General features: G+C 44.4%; 1 protein-coding gene across 1 annotated transcript in view; it reads left to right on the top strand.

The window, feature by feature from the left end:
• The first annotated feature begins 5400 nt into the window (after positions 1-5400).
• Positions 5401-27411, top strand: part of Vit (vitrin) — a 74637-nt gene continuing 52626 nt past the window's right edge. The window contains exons 1-4 of the mRNA XM_051153650.1: positions 5401-5530; positions 14940-15096; positions 21891-22024; positions 27311-27388. Coding sequence (XP_051009607.1) covers positions 5401-5530; positions 14940-15096; positions 21891-22024; positions 27311-27388 — 499 coding nt within the window. The remainder of the gene's footprint in view (positions 5531-14939; positions 15097-21890; positions 22025-27310; positions 27389-27411) is intronic.

Here is a 27411-nt window from a genome sequence, read left to right as displayed (position 1 = left end):
TGAAGGCGTGATGGGAGTTTAGAGGAGACCATAAAATAAAGGCTTTAGACAAAGTCAACATTGTGGGCTTTCCGCAGCAAAGGCTTTCTTCGGAGGCATTGAATTTAAGTGCGTTGAAATCAGCAACATTTATAATTTGAAATAAAAGAAAAAAATTTGTTTCACACAACCACCCTTTTTCTGGGTTTTCTTAAAAGTGGTCATGTGGGATTTCCTGCTACAATGAGACCAAAGGGGCGGCCCTCCATGGACTCTTAGGTTGAAATACTAAAAAAGAATCCGTTGTTGATTTATCCCTGTCAGGACCAAGAGCAGAGAGGAATAGCACTGGAGCAGATGTGTGTTCAAAACAATGATGGGACTAAGATGGAGACAGACGCACACCCAAGTACGGATTCCTTTGGGCTATTTCCAGTATCTTCATTAACTCTGATATGAAACTCAGGAAAGGCTTCATGGTTACCATGGCAACGCCTCTCTCTGCCTAGGAAAGTCTGTGTTAAGTGACCCAAGGGCAAACCCCTTGGAGAGATCTCAGATGGATTGAATTTCTGATATGCTAAATTTTAGTTTTGTTCTCAAAATCTCCCTTGTGATGCAGCACATTTGAATCAATAAACGCCTGAAGTCTTTTCTCTAATTAGAAACTCTAGCACAATCATTAAATAAGGGATTGAAAAGATACAATGAATGTAATAGAATATTCCCGAGCCAGGGACATATCTGATTCTTGACCTCAAGAGTATTTGCAAACTGTAGTCTATAGCTTGAGGCCAGCGTAATTTTCATTTTTCCAATTGTTGTCTGCAGCTGGACTAGGTAACTTACAGCAGGCAGGCGCAGCATGCATGCATTTTGCAAGTATTTACTAGGGGCCAGCTAAGCGCCAGGCCTGGTGTTAGACACCCAGAGACAACCGGAATTAAGACTCACTCTTTACCATCACAGAGCTTGCAAACCAATCAGGAAGATAAGTGATAGGCGAGTCTATCACACGTAAAGGAGTAACAGTCCTGTAAGGCTGTAAAGGACCAGACTGTGTGCGGAGGAATGATGTGCCTACTATGAGAAAAGCCAAAGAGCGAGGGCGAAGGAGCGTGCTCTAGGCTTGAAGACTTAAAAGAGCTTAAAAAGTTGGCCAGGTGTGACAGATCATGCCTGTAATCACAGCCCTTGGGAAACTGAGGCAGAAGAATCACAAGTTGAAGATTAACTGGGCTACATAACAAGACTCTGCCCCAATGCCCCCAAATTAAAAAAAAAACAAAAACTACTAGTTTGACTGAAATAGAATGAATCAAATGAGCTCAGGTGGACGGTAGCGAACCAGCCACAGTGGATGGGGAAGCACTTCACTCCAGTGTGGGGATCTGGACTGCATCACGAAGCAATAGGGAGCATCTCAGCACAGGTTGTTTCGTTTGCAATTAGCAGAAATCCAAGCCCAATTTGTTGAAGTAGAAAAGAGGATTTGTGCTGGACCTGAGGTAATTCACAGAAACCAAGGCAGGAAGCACAGCTGGTGTTCCCTGGGACTGGTTCCCAGATGGAAAGGCCACAAGGACCAAATCAGAGAGTCAAATCAGAGATGCCTGTCTCTGCATCCGCATCTCCCTTCATCTCTCCCAGCCTCCCCTAATCTTCCTCCCAGTCTCATTGTTAAGGAGAGAATTGAATTACACCCATCTAAGCTGGCTGGAATCTGACCATATCAGGGCACTGCCATTCTCAGACCGAGACAAGAGTGGGCAAGTTTTCCAGTGGGAAGATGAAATAGCCCTGCCAACCCTTGTAACATTTAACACCGGTGTATGAAGAGAGAAGGCAGAATGCAGCTGGTTAGGGAGCTGACATTACATGTCCACATGCACATGGGTAGACCACGAGGACAGGTTGACACGCGTCTGGACAGCAGATGATCAAGTGGAAGACAGCGCCATGTTGTCATATCTCTTGGAGAGGTTAATAGGTGCAACTGTGCTTATCTTCTGTGTACTTCTATGTGGCACTCAGTCTAGAGCTCCTGAAGGATCCCAGTGCCTAGGGAGGTCTTGACCCATGCAGTCAGAAGGTCAGCCTTTCCCCTTGGCAGAATATAGAACCAGAGTCAACTTACAATGATCTATTTTACTGACCCACAACACGTCCTTCCTTGTCACTAAACAAAAATGTCCTGACCATCTTACCATTATGGCTAAGAACTCAGAACCTATCTTATAGGAGATACTTGGATTTTAAATGCAAAGAAATAGAAGCAGGACTTTGGATAAACCATGTAGGGCCCAGTGAGAGAGCACACAATGTTCTCAAAGCTCCCAGGCCAACAATATCAACATCAACCCTTTTGTCCTACAAACACTAGTCCTGCTGAATCAGAAACTCTGGGGAACACCAGGCATCTGTGGTCTGATGAGCAAGGGGATTCTGGCATGCTATTGAGAGTCAATGGATGAGAGGCTGAGACAAGGCCAGTGCTGCTTGTAGCTATAAATGTAGGACCATCTCGACAGATCCTCTCTACTTCCTTCTGTCTTCTTCTCTTCTGGAAGCCTTCATGTTTCACCAGTCATACACACACACACACACACACACACACACACACACGTGTGTGTATAAAAGATCAAATAGCCATGGGGAGTTGATCTGCTATTGTTGGTCATGTGACAATTTTCAGATCCTTCCAGCACATCAAATGTTATCCTAGACTCCTGAGGCTCAAGTGCTTGGGACTTTCACTAGTTGTCAAAGCCAGACTTTAAACTCTCTAGCTGTGTGGACTAAGGCATGGCAGGGAGCAAGGGCACAGAGGGAAACTGTTACTTGGCAACAGGTAAGGGGGACACCAGGAGGGAAATAAAGTAAGAGAAAAGCCTGTGTAGCTTCCTTTGGTTTGGCCTGAGAGTGCTGGCCCGCCAGTGTGTCTATTCTGCCTACTCATAGGTCTGACACTGCCTGGGGAGGAGGCTCTCATCTCTCTTCCCTTCCACCCCTGATTCTTCATTCCTTTTTCTCCTCATCCTCCGTATCATTTTTCCACCTCTTTGGTTGGCCCACAGTCTCTCCCAGTTGCCCTCTTGGATCTCACTGAACTTCACTGGGGACCCTTTGGATCTGGGGCACAGTCCCAAGCACGTGTTGAAGATAATCCGATGTGAAGGCTCTGCAGAGAGGGAAGCAGACGTGGAATGAGCAAGAACTGCCTCACAGACCCTTCTCAGGGGGTGACCGTTCATTCCAAGCCAGTGCTTTGCTTTCATATGAATGGCTGCATTTGCTAGAAATTGAACTTTGGCTTGTTACTTGATTTTCTAAATCAAATCAAGTCTGACTCCAAACTGGCAGTCATGGAGGTAGAGGAGGGGCTTGGAATTCAAATTCCATATTTACAGTGGCTTCCCCTCCCTACAGCTGCAGCCCTTATAACATTTGGGTATAGTTTGGAAGACACAGGGAGATTGTACAGGTAGTTTAAAGCCCCGTGGGCAGCCATTGGTTCCTGAACATGTGATCTCGGCTGGGGAAGCTCTGTACTTGAGGCTTCCCCCTAGGCACTGTCCTACTGGGTGCTGCTTTAAAACAGCACCCCCACCCCCCCCCAAAGCTGCTAGGGAATAGGAGCATTTCCCCCATGGAAACCTACGCACTCACTCCTATGCACCCAGCCTTGGACCCTTGGTTTTTTTGTTTTTGCTTTGTTTTCTCTATCACCTTTGAGCAGAAAGAAGCCAATTCATACAAATAAGAGGGGTTTAAAGATATTAATTCTCAAAGCACAGAGGGAGGGTTGCCTTTGGTCCACTCTGTCTTCTGGGCTGCCACCCTGAACTCCAGATGTAAGAGCACACACAAGCCTAGTTGCTATCTTAGAATTCTAGAAAGGAACGATTGTGTGCCCAGAAAATTAGCATGTTGGTGACTTAATAAATTGACATTCTGTATGTAGTCCAGGGTAAGGTTTACGTTGTTGTACTAATGGGAGTTTTAGCAGTTTGTTCTTAGAGGTGACTTTTTCCAAGGCTTTCATTTTCCTGGTACAGTTTGAAGCTATAAATCTAACCCTACCCAGAGGCACCTTCGTGGTAGGTTCAGTTGACATAAGCCTGCCGAAGCAGTTTCTAACAAATTGTCCAAATGCGCCTCCATTTCTCTTGATTGTTGAAGGCTTCAAATAATGATAGAATGGTTGTGGGTTGCGAGGCTAACTTCATTTGTATGTAGGTTATGCACTTGAAACAAGCCTACTTTTCAATGCATAAGCATTTCAGCCCCATACACTACAATAAACCCATCTTATGTTTCCACCTAAATTATGGCCACCAAAGCTCTAGAACAATCTCTACCTGGCAGAGTGTCTGTGCTAGAGGCAGAATAGCTTTTAAGCTGTAAAATCTCATCAGTAGATTTCTCCACACATGAAGGAGCCCCAGCAGAGCTCCAGAAATGATGAGCTTTAGCATAGCAATATCAGGGTAAACAGCATTGCGCAGGTGATGGCCACTATGGCTGACACGCATGTCATTGGCTGTCCATTTAGGGAGCTCAGACTTGAACAAACATATAGTTTTATACTAGACAAAATGAAAGTATGCATCTTCTCCCCAAAAGCCACGAGAAAAAGCTTTTCTGGCCCCAATGTCTTCCTCCAACACATACTTAAAACTAGGTTGGATGCCTCCTGTGTGTGTCATATGCCCTCTGAGTCTTACCACATATTATTTTAAGCATTTTAATATAGTCTGCCGTCCCAACAAGGCCAAAAGTACCAAGAATATATAATTAGTGCTCATTAGGTTATTGTTAGATGAGTACACAGACAAATGAACAACAAAAATCTCCATAAAATAAAATGTGGTGAAGGCTGTACAAGAAAAACAAACAAGGAGTCTACAATAGTGGCTTCCCAAAATAAGATTCAAAACAAGACATGAAAACCAAGAACTTTACAGGCAGAGGTAGGTCAGAGAGCTGTCTAGCTCCACTGAGGGAGTTCATGGGGAGTAAGCGTGGGGTGAGGCCAGGAGCCTAAGGGAAGACAGAGCAGGCTCTGGGTATAGGGGTGTCCTGGGAGGTGCAGGTGGAATGCGAGGAGCCAGGGCCCATGAGGCAGGGGCTGCTTCAAAACGTTGTCTTGTCTTCATTGTGGCTGGAGGAGAGATACTCCCGAGGGATTCCTGAGCAGAAAATTGACACAATGGAAACAGCAGTGAGCAAAGGGAAGATGTTCTCCACAGGCATGCAGAAACCTCACTCTGAAATAGTTCCATTACACTGGAGCCCACTGAAATAGGCTTGACTTGGGGTGAAACGTACAACCTTAAATTCACACATTCACTCCAATCAGTTAATCCGAATAGTTTGTATATGAGGTATGGGAAAACTTCAGCAATCTGCCTTGAGACGATGGATGCTTTCCAGACGCGCTGCCCTGAGCATGAAGAGATCATTGTTCTGGGACTTGGTTATCCAGTGTATTGGACAAGGGTGTGGAAAAACATCCCACCTCTGCAGGAGGATTTGGTTGAAGAGGCATGTAGGTCCTTGGATGTATAGCGACTTGTAATTAATCTTCAGCATTGGCTTCTATCGGAGACTCCCAGTGCCAATCCTGGTTGTTTTCTCTACAGGTTGCTCTATGTACCTTTTTTCACATTAGGAGAAAGACAAATTACATTTCTAGACTTCTTTGCAATATGTGGGTAAGAAAGAAAGCTGGCACTCTTTGTTATAGACTTTCAGTGAAGTAAACTCTACCATGACCAGTGCTTAGAAATAATAGAAAAACAACACAAGGAAAATTGCACTAGTGGGTTGCCTTGCAGTTAATTAGGGTGAACATATAGAAACATATGTATTTCCATGCATGCACTAACACATATAACATATTTACTATACATATCATGCCTTCACCCAGTAACAGCTGTTAATGCTGTTTGAATTCAGAAAGGTCCTGGAAGGTCGTACTAGAGAACAGCAGCTTATTTTAGCGGCAGTTATGGAAGAAGCACCTAGGTGGAACTAACAGAACCTTGGCTTTATGGATGGAAGAGCTGGATCTTGATGCTGGCCCTGCTTGTAAGCATGTGCAGTCAACCTGATTCTTGGGAAAATGAAGATGACATGTCTTTCATGGTTTTGTAAGAATGTGTACCGGGGTCTATTGTTGTTAATGTAAAAGTATAGTCTTTTAAAATGTTTATTCTTAGGCTTATCATTATTACAGTGCTATTATTTAACCCACTTGCAAGATCAATAAAGACACAGAAACCTGATATATTTTAGAATAGCCTTATCACCTGGGGCATGACAGATTTTAACTCCTAAGCTACCTTCCATGATATCTCAGCCTCCATCCCATGCCATCTGCTTCTCAATTTCTACTTGGGCTACCTCCCACCCATAGTGCCAAAATGCTTGCTAATGTTGTTCATCTGGGCCATCTCTTTCCATGTGGAACTTTAGAGTTCCTCCTCTGGGCCCACGTGGCTCTTTCCTAACCCATGGCGATCCTCTTCCTTCTTCCTCCTCTGGTACCTGTCTGCTTCTCCCTCCCAAGATCCTGCTCTCTTCAAATCCCGCAAACTTTGGACACACCTACCGCATCCTGCCTTGCTCGGGTTTAGACCTTTTAATTATCCAATCAGGGATACATTGTTAGGCAAAGTTACAAATGTCATTTTAAGGTATTTGAATGTCTACTCCTAAAAGACAGCAAGTAGACCTCAGAGGAGAAAATAATTAGCAGTCAAATCCAAAGCACCAGACCACGCCCAACAGGGGACACTCATCAACTCAAATAGGCTATCTTTAGAGTCATAAATGTTGAAAGCCACTCCAATGCTATGTTGCCACAGGTAGATTACAGCTGTCCTGTCACTCCTTGGCCATTGTCCTTCCACCCATCCTTCCATGTGAATAAAGGCATTTTCTCAACCTGCCAGGAATCAGTAATGAGAAAAACTCATACATACTTTAAAGGGCTTAAAACTTGAGCATGTCTTTATGTATTAAGACAAGTGCCTTTTGCTAAACATGGCGGCACACACCTCTCATCCTAACACTCCAGCACTTGGGAGGCAGAGGCAGGAACACCTTTATGGATTCTAGGCCAGCCTAGTTTACACAGTCAGATGAGGCCAGTCAAAGATACATAGTGAGACCCTTTATAAAGAAAAAAAGAAAGAAAGAAACAAACAAACAAACAAACAAAATAAGACACACTTTCAGATTGCCTTTCTAACAATTTTCATTATAGGGCTGTCTCTCCTCTGACTGCCTGTTATGTAGACTCTTCTTGACAAATCTTTTATGACCAAGGGTCTCCAGTGCTGCGCACTCTCTGTAAAATCTCAGCTTATGAGCGTGGGATAAAATTGGAGTCAGATTTACTGGATTTAGATTCAGCCCTACAATTGAGCAGCTGTCATTTCAGAGTTTAGAGTGGGTATTAGCTGGGTGTTTATTATTCTTCAGACATTAGGCAAAAACGATGCTCCCTCCCCCCTTTTTTTTAACAGTCTAGAACTCTTCTCATGGCTTCTGCGGAATCTGAGGCTTGGGTCCTCATGGGTGTCTCTGTCATGCCCTTCCTGTGTTCTTGTGGCCCTCCTATCCTGTTCCTCACTGTGACTCAGTTCTACTACTGCCTACAAGAAAGAACTCTTTTACAACTGACACTCTGTCATATTATGACCCACGACTATGGATGTTTCAATGGCCAACAGTGGGCTCCTCCTCATAGGGGAAGATGGCCCCAGGACCTCACACTTCATGCCTCTTGGTCTCATGCTCTGCCCTGGGACCATCATACTGCGGGAGAGTGCCACAGTGCCCTTTTCTTCTTCCCTGTCAGAACAGTCCATCCCACTCCTCCACAAGCCTTCGATGTCTCAGTAGACTTGTTGGGACATTTTCTTTCCTCTGAAAATAACATTATGCATCTCTAGAAAGACACAGATGCCACATTAATCATGGCGGAGCTTTGAATTTTCGAAGCCCCCCATGTGCTTTGGTCCCTGCCGACATCATCTCCTCACTCAGTTTGCTCTAGATTCACAGGTTTTTTTTCATGTTCTCCAAACCACAGAGACTATTCCATCAAACCCTAACCCCAGTGCTTTGTCCCCCTAGACCTTTGCTAACTGGAACCTCTCACCGTCCATGTAACTGTGGTAAGAGATTAAGTAGAAGGGACGGGCTCAAATCCTCAGTCCCTTGCAGCTCAGGAGTCTGGACACTAGTCGGAAGTCAGGAGGAAGACACTGAGGAGGGCTGAGCAGGAAAGTGATACAGATCCAGTTACATTTTTTAAAAAGTCTCAGCACATTGCTTATGAAGAAAAGATGGGAACAAAGAGTAAGGCTAGCACAGGAAAAGCCAGGATGATAGGCAATCAAGCTAGCAGTCCAGACATGAAATGCATCTCGAAGCAGAGATGGTAAAAAGAGATACAGCAGAGTCAGAAGAGAAAAAACCCACAAAAACAAAACAGGATTTTCAAATGAATTGCTTTATTCATTGAATATTCCTCTGAACAACAATGAACAAAAAAGCCGGGCGTGGTGGCACACGCCTTTAATCCCAGCACTCGGGAGGCAGAGGCAAGCGGATCGCTGTGAGTTCGAGGCCAGCCTGGTCTACAAAGCGAGTCCAGGACAGCCAAGGCTATATAGAGAAACCCTGTCTCAAAAAAACAAAAACAAAAAACAAACAAAAAAAAACAATAAACAAAATACACACACACACACACAAACAGGTGTAGTGGCATGCTCCTTTAATCCCAGCACTTGAGGAGGCAGAAGCAAGTGGATCTCTGTGAGTTCGAGGCCAGCCTGGTCTACAAAGTGAGTCCAGGACAGCCAGGGCTACACAGAGAAACCCTGTCTCCAAAAGAAAAAATAAAATAAAATCCTTGTCCTCTTGAAGTTTATATTCTAGATGAAGGAAGATCCAATTAGAACTAAGACCTTAAAAAAATATAGCAGTGGTTAAACAGATGAGGGGGGGCTGGGGGTAAAGCCCAGGTATGGGCAGTGATTTGAGTCATGTTTCAAGATGGCGCACATTTGAAATATAGTATTGGCAAGTCCAGAGTTCCTTTAGAAGAGATTGTAAACAGGCCTCAGTTATCTTTAAACGTTTCTTAAAGGCAACAAAAAGCCACTGATAGTTTTTGAGCAGATTCAACATATTCAAAAACTGTTTAAGAAAATTAAAAGAATTTTCAAAAGACGTCCCTCCAAAGAAAGAACAGGCATACCCTGTTTGTTGGAGGTCAGGACCAAAAAGGGCATCTTGTCTTCGAACTGATGTTCTCATTTCATTAAACTAATAACTTTTTATGTAATTTTCTTTAAAGTACAGTTTTACACTAGTTCAATACCACAGGCCAATAAACTGAAGCCAAATATTAAAACTTTTCATGCGTAAGCTCTTTTATGTTGTAGTAATTCGTCCTCATTAGCAGACACAGAGCAAGCTTACAAAGGCTTTCCCTAATTAATAAGGAATTTTTATCCCAGAAGTAATGTGGTTTTTCTGGGATCACGGAAAAAGGTGAACAGTAAAATAAGAAGCCTACATGCAGTCTGCTTTGGCCTGCCACGTACCTGGCTTATTGGGAACGGCACCTGCCAAGCCCCATCATATTAGCTCAGGCAGGAGGCCCATGAACAGCATGTACACTTGCAGCTCTCTCTCTCTCTGTGTGTAAGGATTTTTGTTTTGTTTCGTTTTGCTTGTGAGACATGATCTCCGTACGTAGTTTAGGCTGGTCTCTCACTCGTGATCTTCCTATCTTCTCCTCCTGAGTGTTGGGATTACAGATGTGCACCACTGTGCCTGCCTTCCTCCTCTAAGGCAGCCATTGTACATTAAAATACTGGCTCAGATCATCAGTTTTCTGTTCTGAAATGGGACGTCTGTAATAATACAGATGACATACTGGTCTCATAAATCATGTTACACAGTGGGTCTCAGACTGTGGGTTGTGACCCCTTTGGGGACACATATCAGATATCCTACATTTCAGATATTTACACTACAATCCATAACAGTAGTAAAAGTACAGTTATGAAGTGGCAACAAAATAATTTTACAGTGGTGGGGGGGGTCACCGCAGCATGAGGAACTGTAGTAAAGGGTCACTGCTTTAGGGAGGGAGGGAACCGCTGATGGAACAGAACCTGACAGCTCGACCCACTTGGCTTGCGTGCGGTCCTCTTTACCCCATGCTTGATTCCTAGGGCCTCAGGGAAGGAATCCGTGGCTGGCACTGGGATGCTATGGTTTGCAAGGGATGGTGGCTGTAGGAAGCAAGGGAGCCTTAAGGATCCATCAGAAGGCGCTGGGGAGAAAGCAAAGACAAAAGCAGTGTGTACAGCCAGGCCCAAGCTGCAAGGCCAACGTGCCAATGAAGCTTTTCCCTCCGGATGCCCCCTGGGTGGCTCTGCCATGTGTCTCCCTGGCCTCCCCCCACCAGGGAGAAAGCAAGCTTCCGTCTTGCTTTCTTTGAATGTTCTCAGGGAGAAGCCTTTGTAGAAGTTGTGAGTGCATGTGTGGGGGATAATGTCTGACGCTGCTCCCTCACTCCTGAGCAGGAGGCTGCCAGCTCAGCCTTGTTTCATTTTTCCCGTTAAAGAAGTCTACTTCATGGATATTGTGGATAAACTCCAAAGCTGAGAGGAAGGAAGTGTAAAGACAAATGGTGATAGTGTCTTGTGAAGGCAAAACCCACTTACAAAGCCAAGATAAGTCATTTCATCTGTCCCCAAGTAGAGGCAGGGAGGAGCCATAGGAGACATCTCTTCTCAGGCAACTTGGAGAAGACTATAAAGAAAACTTTTAAAATACCGTGATTCTTACATACTCAAAAATTACTGTCAGAAAAATACAAAATGGCTTGCTTTTTTTCCTGACTGGATACTTACTGTACTTTCCAATGATCTTGGCAATTGCTCTACAAAATTTAATTAGCTCACTTTCTCTGGCTTAATTTTCTGTATACATCTAACAACTATTTAACCTTTAGCCACTCTTCGCCATCGCTCCTTGTTTTTCTAAAGTATGTGAGCATCATCCTATGGGGCAGAATCACGTCAGCCACCAACTTTACTAATCAGGTTTGAAATGCTTCCTAGGAGGGGGAGAGAGAGAGAGAGAGAGAGAGAGAGAAGGAGAGAGAGAGAGAGGAGAGAGAGAGAGAGAGGAGAGAGAGAGAGGAGAGGAGAGGAGAGGAGAGGAGAGAGAGGAGAGGAGAGGAGAGGAGAGGAGAGGAGGAGAGGAGAGGAGAGGAGAGGAGAGGAGAGAGGGGAGAGGGGAGAGGGGAGAGGAGAGAGGGGAGAGGAGAGAGAAACATCAAATGTTCCACAAAAGAAAAAGAAAAACTAACACAGCAGGATGTTCCTATGGAGCATTTCTGTTTGCCTGTCTAGCTACAGATTCCATGGAGAACCCTGCATCATGTATTGTGTGTGCACCCTGAGTACCAATTCAGTACATTTCCAGGTTCGGCTTCGATCAGACTGGGTTAGCCTTCCAGAAGATCCAAATCCTCGGAGTACTGAAGTGTCCTCAAACTGTAGTCCCGACCCACGGGGTTTGCCATTTCCTCTTTCTAATAGCTCAGACCCAGAAGTCTGCTCTTTCCTTTCCATCTAAGGGAGGGATGTATTTGGGAGTAATCTGTGGCGGTACTGGGAGTTGAACACCCCCATTTATATCCAGAGACCCAGCAACGAGCTAATCGGAGGAGAGACTAAACTGGCATCTTTCACCCCCAAATTGCCTTTTAAAATAATGTATATTCTGCGTGGGTTGGTGTTCCCCTCCCTCCACTAGGAGTCCTGTCAAGTTAGAGAGTGTCCTCTTCCGTCTCCATGACCCCTGCTACTAGGAGTCTCAGCTAGAGTCTCCTCCCACCCCAGATCCTTCCAGAAGCCTACCCTGTCTTAGGTCTCCAGCTTGTTACAGAGCTGGCCCTGCCCCTGCGCCCTACTCCTCCCCCCCCCCGCCCGCCGCCCCGCACCTGCCCCCGGTTTCTCTTATCTCTATAGCACTTCTGTTCCCCCCCCCCTTCCTCGAGCCCCCCACCCTCATGTCTCTCTACACTTCCTCTTTTACCATGATCCCTCCCTTCAGCCACTTCTGCTGTCTATTCCATTCCCCCTTCTGAGGGAGGTTTAAGCATCCTCCCTTTGGTCCTCCCTGTTACTTAGATTCTTTGGGTCTACGAATTGAATCTACGATCGGAGTGTAAAGTGAATAAATAAATTAATTTAATTTTTTAAAAAATGTATACTCTAAGGCTCAAAAGAGTAAGCACGGCCTTGGGTAACGGAGTTTAAAAGAACAAAAGGTTAAAAAGAAGCAACTTGGGCCTGGAGGACGGAACTAAATGTTTCAAGCACAGAGCTCCTGTTGTTATTGTAGACCACAAATTGCTTAGGCCTGTGATCAGGCTCAGCCGTGGCTCCCAGGAGGAACGCCATGCTGTCCCAGCCCTGAGTGGCAAAGCTTGTGGGAGGGGTGTGTGGGGAAAAAAAGCAAGAGTTCAACTTCCGTTCCCTCTCCAACTTGAATGAAATGTAACTGCTCATTCGGTTACATTAGGGTTAAGGGGAGGGGGTGGGGTGGGACGAGCACTTTGGAATACAGCTGGAAGCCATTAAAGACTCCGTGAGCATCTCAGTAACTCAGAGGGTGGGTGGCCTGGCAAAGCTCCTGGATCTCTGAGTGTAATCACGGGCTCTTAGCACTGGGAGGAGTTTAACTTCCACCACCCCCACCCAGGACAGAAACTCCCTTACTGTTCTGTTTTGCATACTTGCACCGAAGCCTTTTCCTACCCGGGGAGCATCACTTCCTGGAAAGCCCTTGATAAATGTACCTCTGTGGAAAGTTTACGCTTACCCTTCCAGTTCAGCCTCTGGTGTCACAGCTCGCAACAGTGCTGCTTGTAGAGACAAAGGAGCGCTTGCCTCTGAACTCTTCCTTCTAACCGGCTCAATGGGTTTTTTTTTTTTTTTTTTTTTTTTTTTGGTCAATCCTGATTTCCGTTTAGTGTTTTCCTGGCATCCATGCTGAACTGTGTTTATGTCTTAGAATCATGTTTGGAATCTCTTCTAAAGAGCAGGTCCCAGAACGGAACACACCTCTAGCTGTAGAGTCACCGGAGCAGGCTTGTTGACTTGTTATTTGGCACAGAGTCTCATTATGTAGCCTTGGCTGGCCTCGAACTTGTTGTAGAACAAGGGTGGTTTTAAAGATCCGCTCGCCTCTGCCTCCTGAGTGCTGGGGTTAAAGGAGTAGGCTAACTCAACAGATCTTTGGGGCAAGGTCCTTAAATTCCCACTCGCAACCTTTTGAGTCAGAAATGTTTATGCCACTTGGGCAGATAGATGTATACAATAGATATATAAATAATATACTTACTAATAATCATAAAAATTATTTTAGGGCAATTATTTGGCATTAGTATGACTTTAGCATTTATTAAAGACAAGCAAATTTGCACATTAATGAGAAGGATATGCTTTTTTATTTTTTACACTTAAAAAATTAAATCTTATCTGAATATTTGATACTGTAGAGAATCTTTAGTATTTTGCAGCTACTCAACATTTGAAGTTTGTAACCATCTAAGCTGAGAGCTCTGGTTCACATGACTGTGTGGAAAACATGTAGTACAGCAGCTTGGAGAGATGCTTTGGCAATTGAAAGCCCTTTGGGGCTCGATCATGAGGCCCTGGGTTTGGTTCTCAGCACTCACAGAGTTCCTCGAAATCACCCACAAGGGCTCATAGCCGCAGGGGATCCAAGGACCTCTTCTGATCTCCTCAGACATTTGAAAAAAATGTGTAAATATACAGGTACACAGACATGTGATTTTATGCATACATATATAAATAAAATAAAACCTTTATTATTACCTCTCCTTATCATCACCCAACTTCATGCTCTTTCTCTTTTGCTTTTTTGAGAGAAAAGATCTCACTGTGTAAGCCAGGCTGGCCTTGAACTCACAAAACTCTGCAACTCAGTTTAGGGAGCTGTGACTTGGGGGACCTTTCCCTTCTGCGGGAGGAAAAGCTTTGCAGAGAGGAAGCACCCACCTCCTTTTCAAACACTGTCAGCAAAACATGTTTTTCGCCTCACCCTCAGGGAAGGCTTCCGCTCTCGAAGGCCTTCCTGTAGTTGACACAAGGAGAAAGAGGCAGCAGACACGAGTGGATGCATGCCTCAGAACGCCCAGTGGAGGGGTACCCACCTTTTCAAGTGTAGAGGCAAGAGATGGGTCCTGTAGCGACTCAACATCTAGACCAAAGAAATCCTCTAGGACCAAACCAAAAAAAGGTCGCTTTGAATATAGCTTCCTCTGTCCAAAGACCTTTCATGTCTTCCCTCTCACACAGAATACAAATGCTCAACCCTGCTGAGCCTGGCCCAGCCTAGCGGCTTCTCCCTCCTGCTTCTCTGCCCAGAAGGCCACCTACCTCAGTTATCTCTCACTCTACAACCCACACTCCCCTTGTTTGTCACCCCTGCCTCCCTTTAAAAGTTTTCTCTTCCTGTGATAGCCACAGGGCATCTGGGAAAACAGTAGTTCCCCCTTCTGTTGACTCCAGATAACAATTTGATCACTGGAGGTGGGTCTTTTCTCATGATTATTTTCAGTTAATTAATTGTCCAAACCAGAACAGAAGTCAGCCTTTACATTTCTTTTTTTCTTTTAGCACGTTAAATGCAATGGACACCATTGTGCTTTTTGGCCTGAGGAATGTCCTCGCTATGTCTTCACCATCATCATATGGAAGGGATGCAGGCTCAGCTCAGATTCAGACATTTTCAGATTAAGTAAATGAGTCCTTATGACCTAACAGTGTCACCTCATCTGTAAGCTGACACCGCAAGGGGCTAATCTTGACCTCATTCTGTATTCCCAGCTGTGCCTCAGATCAACTGTGATGTCAAAGCTGGAAAGATCATCAATCCAGAGTTCATAGTGAAATGTCCTGCAGGATGCCAAGACCCCAGATACCACGTTTACGGCAGTGGCGTCTATGCATCTTACTCCAGCGTGTGTGGTGCCGCAGTTCACAGGTGGGTGGCGATGCCCTCCTCACCAACCAGTGATCAAAGCAGTGTTGGGGTGCCTCTGGTTCCAGAGGTTCCAGAGTTGCTGTACTTAGCAAGCAAAACTGCACAAATCTGGTTGAGCCTCCTTTGCAGAGTTGTCCCAGAAGTCACACATGACTCTGTGTCCCCTTTCATAGCACTGTTACAAAAACTGACTGACTTCTTCCTCTGCCTTTTTTTAAGTTCTATTGTTTTTTTTTTTCAAACCAAACCAAAATTACACACCAAAATTAACCAGGCCCCAAAATTTCACAAGTCTCTCGGCTTCTACCCAGCTACATAGTCATTTGGAAGGGAAGCTGTGAAATTTCATAATAGAGTTTATGCTTTCACTGTTGACTGTATTTTCATGTACACATCCACCACCAAAAATGAAACATCAGATTCTGAATCTACCCAATAATATATGGTCAGGTGGGTCCAACCTAACACATAGAAAAGAAAACAAGAGAGGCTCAATGTTAGAATTTGAGGAAGAATTGAACGCAGATAATAGGCATGAGTTATGGAAACAAACTGAAAGCAAAGCCTTCTCCCTGGGGAAGAAGGGAGAATTGTATTCTTTCATGACCATGGCAAAGAAAATAAGGTTCTTGATCCTGTATAACACTTTTTTTTCCTACCTGTGCTGTGCAAGGAAATGCTAGGAATGATCAGGTTTTGGCGGGGAAGTGTTGGAGCTATGGTGATACAGACAGAAAAGGGTGACAGGTAGTATCGCATGCTCAGCTGTCACTTTGGGGTTGGGAGATGACGACAAGAGGCATGGCATGCTTTGAACTCACATGCAGCTTAGATGAGAAAGAGGAAGTGACCTTCACAGAATCCTCAGTCCTCTTTTCCTTAATCCGGGAGCCAAGCACAGAGAAATGGGTGCTTGATTTACTCTCTTTGTTTATGGCGAACACTTTGTCCAGCTACCCTACTCACTAGGCACAAGGATTCCCCTTTGGAGTGCATATTACTGGTAGGCACTTCTTCAAGACAAAGACGTGGCCAGCTGAGGCTGTGCACCCCTGGAATCCAGCATGTGGGAGGCAGGAGAATCGGGAATCCTAGGTTGTCGGCTATTGTATAGAGTTCAAGGCCAGCTTCAGCTACATGAGATCTTCAAAAACAAAAGTAAACAGACAAACACACAGTAGACAGCAGATGAAAATAGCCTGAGTAGCTTTTCTAAAGCTACGTTATCAAACACCGGTTAGATCGTTTCCCAGATCCAACTACAATATGCCTACTCTTAACTGCTCCTGGCACAGCCGTGGGTGCAGGGTCCTCATGCTAGATAATTAGATAATGTCTGAATATTTGAGGGTTTTGTTTTCTTTTTCCTTTTTCTTTTTTTCTCCCAGAGGCAGGGTTTCTCTGTGTAGCCTTGGCTGTCCTGGACTCTCTTTGCAGACCAGGCTGGCCTCAAACTCACAGAAATCCACCCACCTCTGCCTTCCAAGTCCTGGGATTAAAGGCATGGGCCGCCACCACCTGACCCTTTTTTCTTTTCTTCATTTGTGCAAAAGGTATAAAAACTCCTTTGAAGGAAGCTAGTTAGTACACTCTGAAGTTTGGAGGAAGCGAACAAAACAACCATCAACAATGAAACATTGCACATAAATATAGTTTAAGAATATAGATGGTATTAGACATACGTCTCTTTGGTCCATAGTGGTGTGAGGCAATACAGTGGAACAGGGCTACAAACACTTAGCTGGTTTGGGTTTTAAGCAGAACAGAACCACAAGGGTAAACTTGACCTCATCAAAGCTGTCATTGAAAAGGCAACAGTAACCTTCTGATGCTCTGATGCTTCTCTTCCAACTTCATCTCAGTCCTTCCTTTCCACACTGCTGCTAGCAACACCGTTTGTCAGAAAAGGAATTCAGGCACAGTGAAGGGAACGTAACTGCTAGTTAGTTGCACAGTGAAAAATTCAGAGCTCCCCTGAGTGCCTGACCTCTAGTGCAGAGCCCCAGGTCTCACAGGTACATAAGAACTAGCGGGGCCCAGCACCATTCAATGTCTGGAGTGAGGGGGTGTATGTATACTTTGCGGGAGTCATGGCCAGAAACCGCTTTAAGAAGAATGGACGCATGCTTAAAGAGAGAACTGAGAAGGGTGTTCAGAGGAACAGGGCTCTGCAAGCCCAGGGTGCAAAGTGGGATATAAATCAGTGAAAAGAACACGGATGAGGGAAACAACAACAAACCAAGGCTCACTGCTTGGTCTTGAGCAACTGACTGTCTCTGAGGCTTTCTTGGACCAATGTCTGAGAGAGTAAAAATTATTCAGAAAGAGGTATCACGATCCACAGGGAGGATGAAGAGAGGTCTTAAGGGACAAACAGGAATTTGGGATGCTGTTAGGTTTATTTTCCACAAACAGAGAGAATCTGTTTTTCAGGAAGCAGGAGTTGAGAGATACCACAAAGGGAGCTTGCACTCCTCAGTCTGAGTCACCTGCCAGAGTCTCCCACAGTCAGAAGAGGAGACAGCAAAGAACAGACTTGGGTTCAAAAACTCAAGTTAATTTGAGTTGAAGGAATTAATATTCATTTACTCTATCATATACAGATGTTTTCTCATAAGCCACTTATTTTATTCTTTCAAAACAAAGGGACATTTATCACAATGAGGTATCACGTCTTGGCTCAGTCTCGTTTTAAACTGACCATGTCAAGTCCAGAAGATAATTTTGGGGAGCTCTGTCCTTCGACCTTATTGAGACAGGGTCTTTTGTGATTCCATCATCCTGTGTACTTCTGGCTAGCTGGCCATGAGCAACTTTGAAAGTGACCCTACGATCTCTGCCTCCCACCTCTCAGTGGAAGTCCTTATTATAGAAACATGCCACCCCATGAAGCTTTTTCTTACATGGGTTCTGGGCTCTATCTTGGGTCATTAGGCTTGGTTGGTGTCAGAAATAACATCAGTGCCATGCAAAAGAAGACGAGAACAAAGCAAAGGGATCAAACAAGACAGTTCTTTTTGTAAAAAGGATATACTAGAACCCAAATTGGGCTAGTTACACACCAGGGCCAACATGGCGTCATAATGTACTCCTGGCATGGGGTGTGACTTCTTCTCATTCCACTTATGAAGCTTGACTTCACAATCTGACGTGACTGGCTAATCCATGCAGACAGGACAGGGAAGCCTCACGAAATATGAGTCCTTGCTGTGCTAACTACCTTTGATCAGAGAGAGAGAGAGAGAGAGAGAGAGAGAGAGAGAGAGAGAGAGAGAGAGAGAGAGAGAGAGAGAGAAGAAGAAGAAGAAGAAGAAGGAGGAGGAGGAGGAGGAGGAGGAGGAGGAGGAGGAGGGAGAGGAGGAGGAGAAGGAAGGAAGGAAGGAAGAAAAGAAAAAGAAAAAAAGTTCCTCACAGCTGGCAAACACTTTTATCCACTGAACCATCTAGTAGGTCTTAACACATACATGTAAAGGCAGAGAGGCAAGCACTTGATAAAAAAAAGAGAGCTCTTCCTCAGATGGAGCAAGGAAAAGATCATCTCTGTGCAAGGCCCTCTTCCTGAAGATGTCTAAGTGTGTGCCTAGCCTCAGAGTAGCCGCCATTCCACAGCTGGCTCAGTGGTTTACTCTCTGTCTCTGATCTGGGGAGCTGGCCCTAAGCTTAGCTCAGACCCCAGGCACCAGGGTCAGGAGGGAGGAAGTGAGCGCAAAGGCATGCCCACGGCTGTGCAGAGCTGAGGTCCAGTGATAAATTCTCCACAAAGTGACAGAGAGGAGACAAGTCTCATTTGTCTTCTTCCACATATCGACGCTTTTAAGATGACTGACCTCAAACTCTCGATGTCAAGTCAACTGGGTCATGAAACCCTGAAAGCTTAGCAACTGAGTCCCCGAAGCTGGTATAAACACACACACACACACACACACACACACACACACACACACACACACACACACACCCACCTTGAACTGCTGATCAGTTTCCTTAAACAGAAAAATAAAATGTTATCCTTCCCATAGGAATTGGTCCAGGGGCTGGAGAGATGGCTCACTGTTAAGATCACTGCTTGCTCTCCCAAAGGACCCACGTTTGATTTCCAGCACCTACAGAGGGATTTACCAACCCCTGTTCCAGGGGATCTGATGCCCTCTTCTGGCCTCGGGGGACACCAGTCATGCATGCAGTACACATATATGCATGCAAAGTACCTACACACATAAAAATAAGTTTTTGAATTTGTCTTTAAAAAAAGAAATGTTTATTTATTTAAGAAACAAAATTAATTCAGAGTTCTTTACAGGTGGTATAAGACAGTAAATCACCAAGGATGCTATGAGAACAAAAGTCTAAGAGGGTTGCAGAAGCAAGCCGGTGTCAGGCTCTCTCTGTGAGGAAGGACATGGACGACAAAGGGGCCCAGAGAAGGCAGCAGTGCAGTGTAAGCCATGTGAATGGGATGGTGATGTTGGTCAGCCAGCAGGGGCCAACCAGACCCCATGGTAGAGCAGTACAGGCTACAGAGAGCAACAAGAAATGGGAAGGGGGAGACCTGGTGGCACTCAGAGGAAGGACAGCAGGTTACCAAGAAGAGACTTGATACCCTATGAGCATATACAGGGGGAGGAGGTCCTCCTCAGTAACAGTCATAAAGGAGGGGAATAATGGGAAAATGGGAGGGAGGGAAGAATGGGAGGATACAAGGGATGGGATAACCATTGAGATGTAACAAGAATAAATTAATAAAAAAATTATTTGATTGAAAAAAAAGAGAAAAATTAACAAAAAAACAAAAAAAAGAAAAAAAGAAAAAAAAAAAAAAAAGAAATGGGAAGGGGAGGTGTCTTCCCAAGAACCACCACAACCAACAGGGACCAAGCCAGGGTTTGAGACCTCTGAGACCTGCCTGCATTCAAATACCTATTGTCATGCACTAGTTAACAAAATCTTGGGTGACTCACTCATTGGAACAGCCTGTTTCTATGGAGCAGGGAATAGCAACATTCACACATACACACACACACACACACACACACACACACACACACACACACACACACACAGACAACCCCACAACTCTGAGGTTTGCTGGGCGGACCCAGTGAGACATGTGTGAGGCGATTTTAAAGCCATTAAGTGGTTGCCATGTCAAGGGCTATTATCACTTTCTTCATGGCTATCGGGAATTTGAGTGTTGAAAGTTGTTGAGTCATCCGTGGAGCTGGGAGGACAGGAAATGGCAACCTCACCCCTGGAGGGAGGGATCTGTGTTGATGGGAACAAATCCTTGTACTTTTAAAATTTATTCATATGCCATAAACTACAGATACCCAGAGGAGCCATGGTAGACTCCAGAGCAAAATAACAACACTGTAAAGATGCTGTTTAGGGCCTGGGGTGGGTCTCCTGCCTAACAGACGGATATGGCCTACATAGCAGGATGTAAAACCTGGTAAAAAAATAAATCTTAGAAATTAAAGAACAATTTTCAGTCTTCAGAGGATCCTTTCCTTTTCCTCTTTCTCCTTCTCCTCCTCTTCTGCCTCCTCCTTTCCTTTTTCCTCTCCTTCCTCCTCTGCCTCTAAGTGCTGGGAATGGAGGCCGGGACTTCACACATGCTAGCCGGGTCCCTACCACTGAGCTACACCCGCGGCCCTGGGGATTCTTTTCAGATGTATTTAACTCAGCGGCACATTTTCCCTCTCTAGTCGTAAATCAAGAAGAACCATGTACTTTTAATAATTTTATCCTGCTCCTTAGAGTGACTGAACTCATTCTGTGATATCCCAAGGCCAAATTAGAAACTTTCAGGTACAAAGTTTTTTTACTTCAAAGAATTAGTGGGAAGGTTGATGTGGTGGCATAGCCATAGCCTTAGGCACTCAGGAGGCTGAGACAGGTGGGGTTCTTGAGTTCTGGAATCCAAAGCCAACCTGACACGGTGAGACCTACCAATACAGAAGCAGGAAGAGAAAGGAAGAATCATTAGGAAGCCAGGCATGGAGAGTAAGGCAAGAGGGTTAGGAGTTCAAGACTAGCTTGGTCTACATAGTGAGCTTTGAGACTAGCCTGGGATACACAGAGAAACCTTGTCTCAAACGAAGGAAAGGAAGGAAGGGGTGGGGGCAAGATGTGACAGCACGTAACTTTAATCTCACCACCCAAGAAACAGGCAGGCAAATTTTCTGTGAGTTTGAAGTCAATGTAGTCTACATAGTGAGTTCTGGGCTAGCAAGTTCTACATAGCAAGACCCTGTCTAAAAAAAAAAAAATTAATTAATTAATTAATTAAAAAATAGGAGACCAAAATATGCAAGAAAAGTAGGAATAAGAAAGCTAGGGAACTAGAAAATTGAGCATAAAAGCCAAGAGAATTTCTGGCTGATACAACAAATCATGCAAAAAGAAAGACATTTGCTCTACAGGTCAGATGCCAAGTCCTCCTTCTCCATTGGTGGGGGATGGTGTGTGGCTTTGGGTTTTTTGAGACAGGGTTTTTCTGCGTAGCCTTGGCTGTCTTGGAACTCACTCTGTAGACCAGGCTGTCCTTGAACTCACAGAGATCCACCTGCTTCTGCCTCTTCATTTCTAGGAGTAAAGGAGCGCACCACTACACTCATTGGAAGCACCATTCTTGGTGTTTTTGGGCTGCAAGTCAATGTAAACTTTTCCTTAACCTCACTGCTTTCATGTATCTGAGTAAAGACGTAGACTGTGTTGTTGCTGTTGTCAGGCAGTATTTCTATACTTCCTTCTCTGTAAAGCTGTTTTGTTTTGTTTTGTTTTGTTTTTCATAGTGGTGTGCTGGATAGTTCAGGAGGGAAAATCCTTGTTCGGAAAGTTGCCGGGCAGTCTGGTTACAAAGGAAGTTACTCGCATGGTGTTCAATCTTTGTCCTTGCCAAGATGGAGAGAGTCTTTTATCATCTCAGGTATGGTCCCACCCTGAAGACACTGCTGAATACATGCGTCCACGGCGACAGCAGGATGAAATGTGGTCTTTCCATTGCTATTACTTTTTGTTTGTGGCCTACCTCATTTCAGAAATATACGAAGCATTAATTCTAAAAACTAGAATTATGAAATGATAGATTAATTACTTAATGAATCACTACAGAGTGAAATCTGGGAATACTAAATGCATCAGTGGCTCATTTTAACTGCATCACAGTTGTCCGCAAGTCCAATCAAACTTTGAGTAAAATTAATTACATTTAACAAGTTATTTTTTTTTTTCAAACTAGTCCTTCAGGTGCCAACTGTGCCCCATATCTGGGACATTTTTCCTTGAGCTCTTTAGGATGGGTAAATGGCAGCAGAGGCTTAGACAGAGACTGGGCTGCAAATTTATTTTACATTATTTTGAAATTTTGCTCAACAAATTGCTTTGCTCCTGAGTCATCTCAACTTCCTAGCTCCATAGAATTCTTACAAATAATAATTTTTTATTCTTTATCTTCCTCTCAAATATGAGTGATCCAATGACTCCGGTAGTGTAATTTCACATTGAAAAAATAGCCAGCTCTCTCAGAGCCATTGTGACCATGCTTCTCCCTTTTTAGTTTACTTCTCCAACCCAGTCTTTTATTTTGAAAATATTTAAACTTACAGAAATTTTGTTTTTGTTTTTCTTTTTCTTTCTTTCTTTTTTTTCTTTTGGTTTTTTGAGATAGGGTTTCTCTGTGTAGACTTGGACTCATATTGTAGACCAGTCTGACCTTGAACTCACAGAGATCCTCCTACCTCTGCCTCCCAAGTTCTGGGATTAAAGGCATGTGCCACCACGCCCGGCCAAAAATTTTAAAAGATGGCACAATGGATGCCCATCTTCCTCTCACCCAGATCCCTTACTTGTTAATATTTGTCCTACTTGCAAATCTATCCTGTTAAGATGATATCTTATCTGAAAACTCTGCAAGTGTCCGCAATATTTTATGTGCAAGGATTTCCCCATGTGTCTCTACAAACAGGAACATTTTCCTGAGCAACTATCACAGTACCTCATCTGAAACTCACACTGATGCAGCACTCTCTGACAAAGGGCTCTTACTCACATCTCCAATATTCCTCATAATTTATTCTCCTTTGGGATCTGTAATAAGATCAAAGATTATGCTCAGCATTTAGGTGGCGTTTATCTCTTCAGTCTCCTTTAATTCCCCCACCACATCACATCTTGTCATCGTGAATGATAATGACATCTATGAAGTCTAGGCCAGTTTCCAGTAGTGTGTCCTACAGTATGGACCAAAAACGAGGCCAACTGGGGTGTGTGTGTGTGTGTGTGTGTGTGTGTGTGTGTGTGTGTGTGTGTGTGTGCTTTCAACTTTAACATATATTTCTATGTTTCTTTCTTTCTTTGTTTGAGACAGAGTTTCTCTGTGTAGCCTTGGATGTCCTTGACTCACTTTGTAGACCAGGCTGGCCTTGAACTCACAGACATCCACCTGCCTCTGCCTCCCAGAGTCTTGGGATTGATTGTAGGCATAAATATATTTATTTATTTTATTATATATGTACATATATGTATATGAGTGTTTTGCCTACATGTAAGCATGTGTATCATGTGTGTGCCTGCTGGCCATGGAAGCCAGAAGAGAGTGTCAGAATCCCTGGGACTGGAGTTACAGACAGTCGTGTGGGCGCTGGGGACTCAACTCAGGTTCTCTGCCAGAGCAGCAAGTGCTCTTAACCTCTGAGTCATCTCTCCAGCCTCTCAGCTTAAATATTTTGAAAAGGATAGATTACATTATTCAATCTCCCTGGTGTCATGGTACAGTGGCCATGTCAAAGGGCTATACTGCCAGTTTCTTTACTTGTTGCTGATAACAAATTTGATTTTTTTTTCTCAAAAGTATAATATACATCTCCAGGGCCAAGATATGTATAATTAATTAGCAAGCAGAGTGATACTTTAAACAGCTTAAGTAACATATTCCCCAGTAGTATTTACTCAGCGGTTCTAAGAGCCATTGCCTGTCCTGGCCTCACAAATAAGACATTAGGCATTAGTTTTCCAGTAACCCCTCAGGGTACCAAAGTCTATAAGCTGTTCAAGTGCCTTATGTCCCATGGTATGGTGTCTGCATATAACCTCTGAGCATCTTCCCATAGCACTGTGTCGTCTCTAGATTCGTTCAGTACCTAACAATACGCATGTTATGTAAGCAGCTTTTCCACTCTACTGTTTAGGAAATGATGACAAGAAAATAACCACATGCAAGTTCAGTGCAGCTGCACGTTGTTTCCAAGAATTTTAATTGCACACTAGTTGAATCACAAATTTGGATACTACAGAAAGAGAGCAAACTGTAACTGCAAAATTGTAATTTTTCCTACTTGTGTCATTCCTTCCACATTAGTGGCTAGGTACCCGCCCCAGCCCCTTTGCGCTGTCATTTTTAATGTAGACTATGGACTCATTCAGGTTTTCTTTCCCTTTAAAATATAATATGTTATCATCCACCGCACCTGACCAACCATCGTTATATCTTTTTATTTTACATCTCCAGAGACAGGCCAGGAAAAGCTGTTCATTCTGCCCCATTTGATATTGAACACAAAATCATGTCTTCTCCTCACCTTACCCTTCCATTGCTCAGGACAACCCCTCCCTCATCTCCTGTTTTCTGTAAGGACGTTGCGTAGGATTTAAAACTAGATTCTAGCTCAAAGCTGCGTGGCCTCCCAGCAAGACTGAAGGCGATGGAAGGCATTCTCAGGAGGAATCTCCTTGGAAAGAGAACTGTCTCATTACACCATGGCTCTTCCAGGCTGAGTGGTTTTCCCAGCCCCATTAGGCATCCCAGGCTCCACCCCCTTATTTCCTCCATCCATCCGAACTGACAAAAGTAAAAAAAAAAAAAAAAAAGACCTTTTAGGAGTCTCCTCAAATTGGGCAATCCCTCTTTCCCTGAGCCTGTTAAATTATACAAATGACCCTAGTTTCTTTATCAGATCTCAAAAGGGCATCAACCACAGAGTAAGTTGTAACAAAGCCTTGTAACAAAGAAATCTTCGGGGCAGACACCAAACGACAATGTCAACGTCTAGATGAATAGAGAGAAACACAGCCTCCCTGTAGGAGTGTGCCGATCAGCTCCTGCCTGAGCAAATTTCCAGACTTACAACTCAGCCTGCAGTCGGGGCATCACACGAGGACTCAAAAGGGAGACTTCATTTCCAGAACAGAGATGATGAGTGTTAGGGATTTTGCTGGTGTCGTTTGCTTCTTGTTTTTGCAATAAAATTGGTTTAATAAGTTTATTCCCTATAAATTTCAACTCCCATCTCCCCTCATCCTACCTTGTGATGTTTAATAGAAGATGATTGTGGCCGAAGATAATCGGCGCACGTGCTTGCACAGTGAGCAGAGGCCTCTTTCCAGTGAATGTTAGGGAGGGCACTGACTCAGAAGGTTGTAGCCAGTGGGATCCGGAAGTTCGCGGCCAGCGAGCATAACCAGATCCAGGAGCTGTCATGGAGAGATGGGGTGTGTGGTTTTTGGTCCACACAATTCGTGGGCAGTGCAGGCTTGTAAGAGGAAAGGGCAGGTTCTCTAATAACTTCCCACAGTCCTTTGATTTCAGACAGCTGAGCAGATGCTTGTTTGCCTTCCGAACAGAAACACAAAAGAACTGCCCAATTTTAGTCACGAGAAGAATAGTAAAAGTGTGGAGGGAAGCCTCTGCCTCCCTCTCTGTGAACTCGGTGTGGCCCGCAGCCGGGAGGACCTCATGTGGTCCAGACAGCCTCCACCAGGCTCTGCTCAGAGCAGGCCCGACATGGCTGGGCACTTGGAAATGACCCATTCTGCTCCCCAGATGGTTTTAATGCGGTGACGTAAGAGGCACCTGTGCTCCAGGGTGCTTGCCTCATTTTTGCCCTCGAGTGGAACTTACAGGTAATGTCTAAATAAAGTTTCACATCTTTGTGGGCATATGCAGCTCCAAACACTTTTTTATTTCATTTTTTCATTACATCCCTGTATCGTTTTAGAGGTCATGTCAAGGGACACCACCACCACCACCACCACTACCATCACAATGAGAGCACAGGGATTTTAGCAAGGGCCTATTTGGTCCCCAGTACCCACACCAAGGGTTCATTAATGTCTCTGACTTCAGCTCCAGGAGAAGGAAAACCTACACACACACACACACACACACACACACACACACACAATCTTTCAAGACATTTCCTCAAGCCATAACTACATGAGAAACTGCTTATGGCCCTGGGATCTTAACAGCTACGCACAGACAAATGACTTTGTCCTGGGTGAGGGAGGAGACTACCTGCTTTCCACTGGCACTTTCAATTTAATTGTAGAGCAAAGCCCAGAGTTGGGCATCTCCTGGAAACAAGATGGCTTCGCAGAATAGCCTTCCAGGGAAATTTCAGTCATCCTAGGCTTGACGACTCCTTACTACTACTCTTCCAGATCCTTGCTGATCCGGCTCTAGTTGTCCAACGTCTTTCTTATTTCTGCCTCTCTTGTGTCCTTGAAAGACAAGACTGTCCTTTCTCCTTGCCTTGCATATAAAGTCTCTCCTCGGAGCCGGGTGTGGTGGCGCACGCCTTTAATCCCAGCACTTGGGAGGCAGACGCAGGTGGATCACTGTGAGTTCGAGGCCAGCCTGGTCTACAAAGTGAGTCCAGGATGGCCAAGGCTACACAGAGAAACCCTGTCTTGAAAAAAAAAAAAAGTCTCTCCTCAAGTGACCACTGATGCTGATTTTCAAGGGAGACCTATGTATGAGTACTTTCAAGTTTTCATGATGTCCGAATTCCAAATGGGTCCCAGAGGATTTTGAAAGTGCGAGGTGGCCCTCCATCCACAGACAGCCAACCCAAGACCTAAAAGTAGATTCGCATCTATCTACTGTAGTAATTAAACATTCAAAGCCAAATGGGTAAAAACCACTTGGCTTACACACCACATCTTCAGAAGCAAAATAAGAAATTGCTAATGTTAAGCAACTCTGAGTCATAGGGATTCTATTACTTCCATTCTATTATTAATAAAAACAAAGGCTCCATAGGAAAACAAAATGCCACTTGACTTTCTTTATTGTAATCAGCAGCTCAGTGCAAGGGTGCCAGGTGTTACCGAACTCAAGAGAGAGAAACTGGAAAGAGACAATCCACTTATCATCACTGAGAGATTTGAGAACCAGCCCCAGAACTAAATGTTTTTCTTTCTTTTTTTTTTCCAGAAAGTAAACCCCAAAAGGGTGTAGCCTACCCATCCACTCTTACATACTCATCGTCCAACACTCCAGCTGCCAAAGCAGGCAAGTGTCCGCGTACTTCATCC

The sequence above is a fragment of the Acomys russatus genome, chromosome 1, assembly GCF_903995435.1.
Source record: "Acomys russatus chromosome 1, mAcoRus1.1, whole genome shotgun sequence".
Taxonomy (NCBI): domain Eukaryota; kingdom Metazoa; phylum Chordata; class Mammalia; order Rodentia; family Muridae; genus Acomys; species Acomys russatus.
Note: the sequence above shows the minus strand (reverse complement) of the source record. Positions and strands in the feature narration are given on the sequence as shown.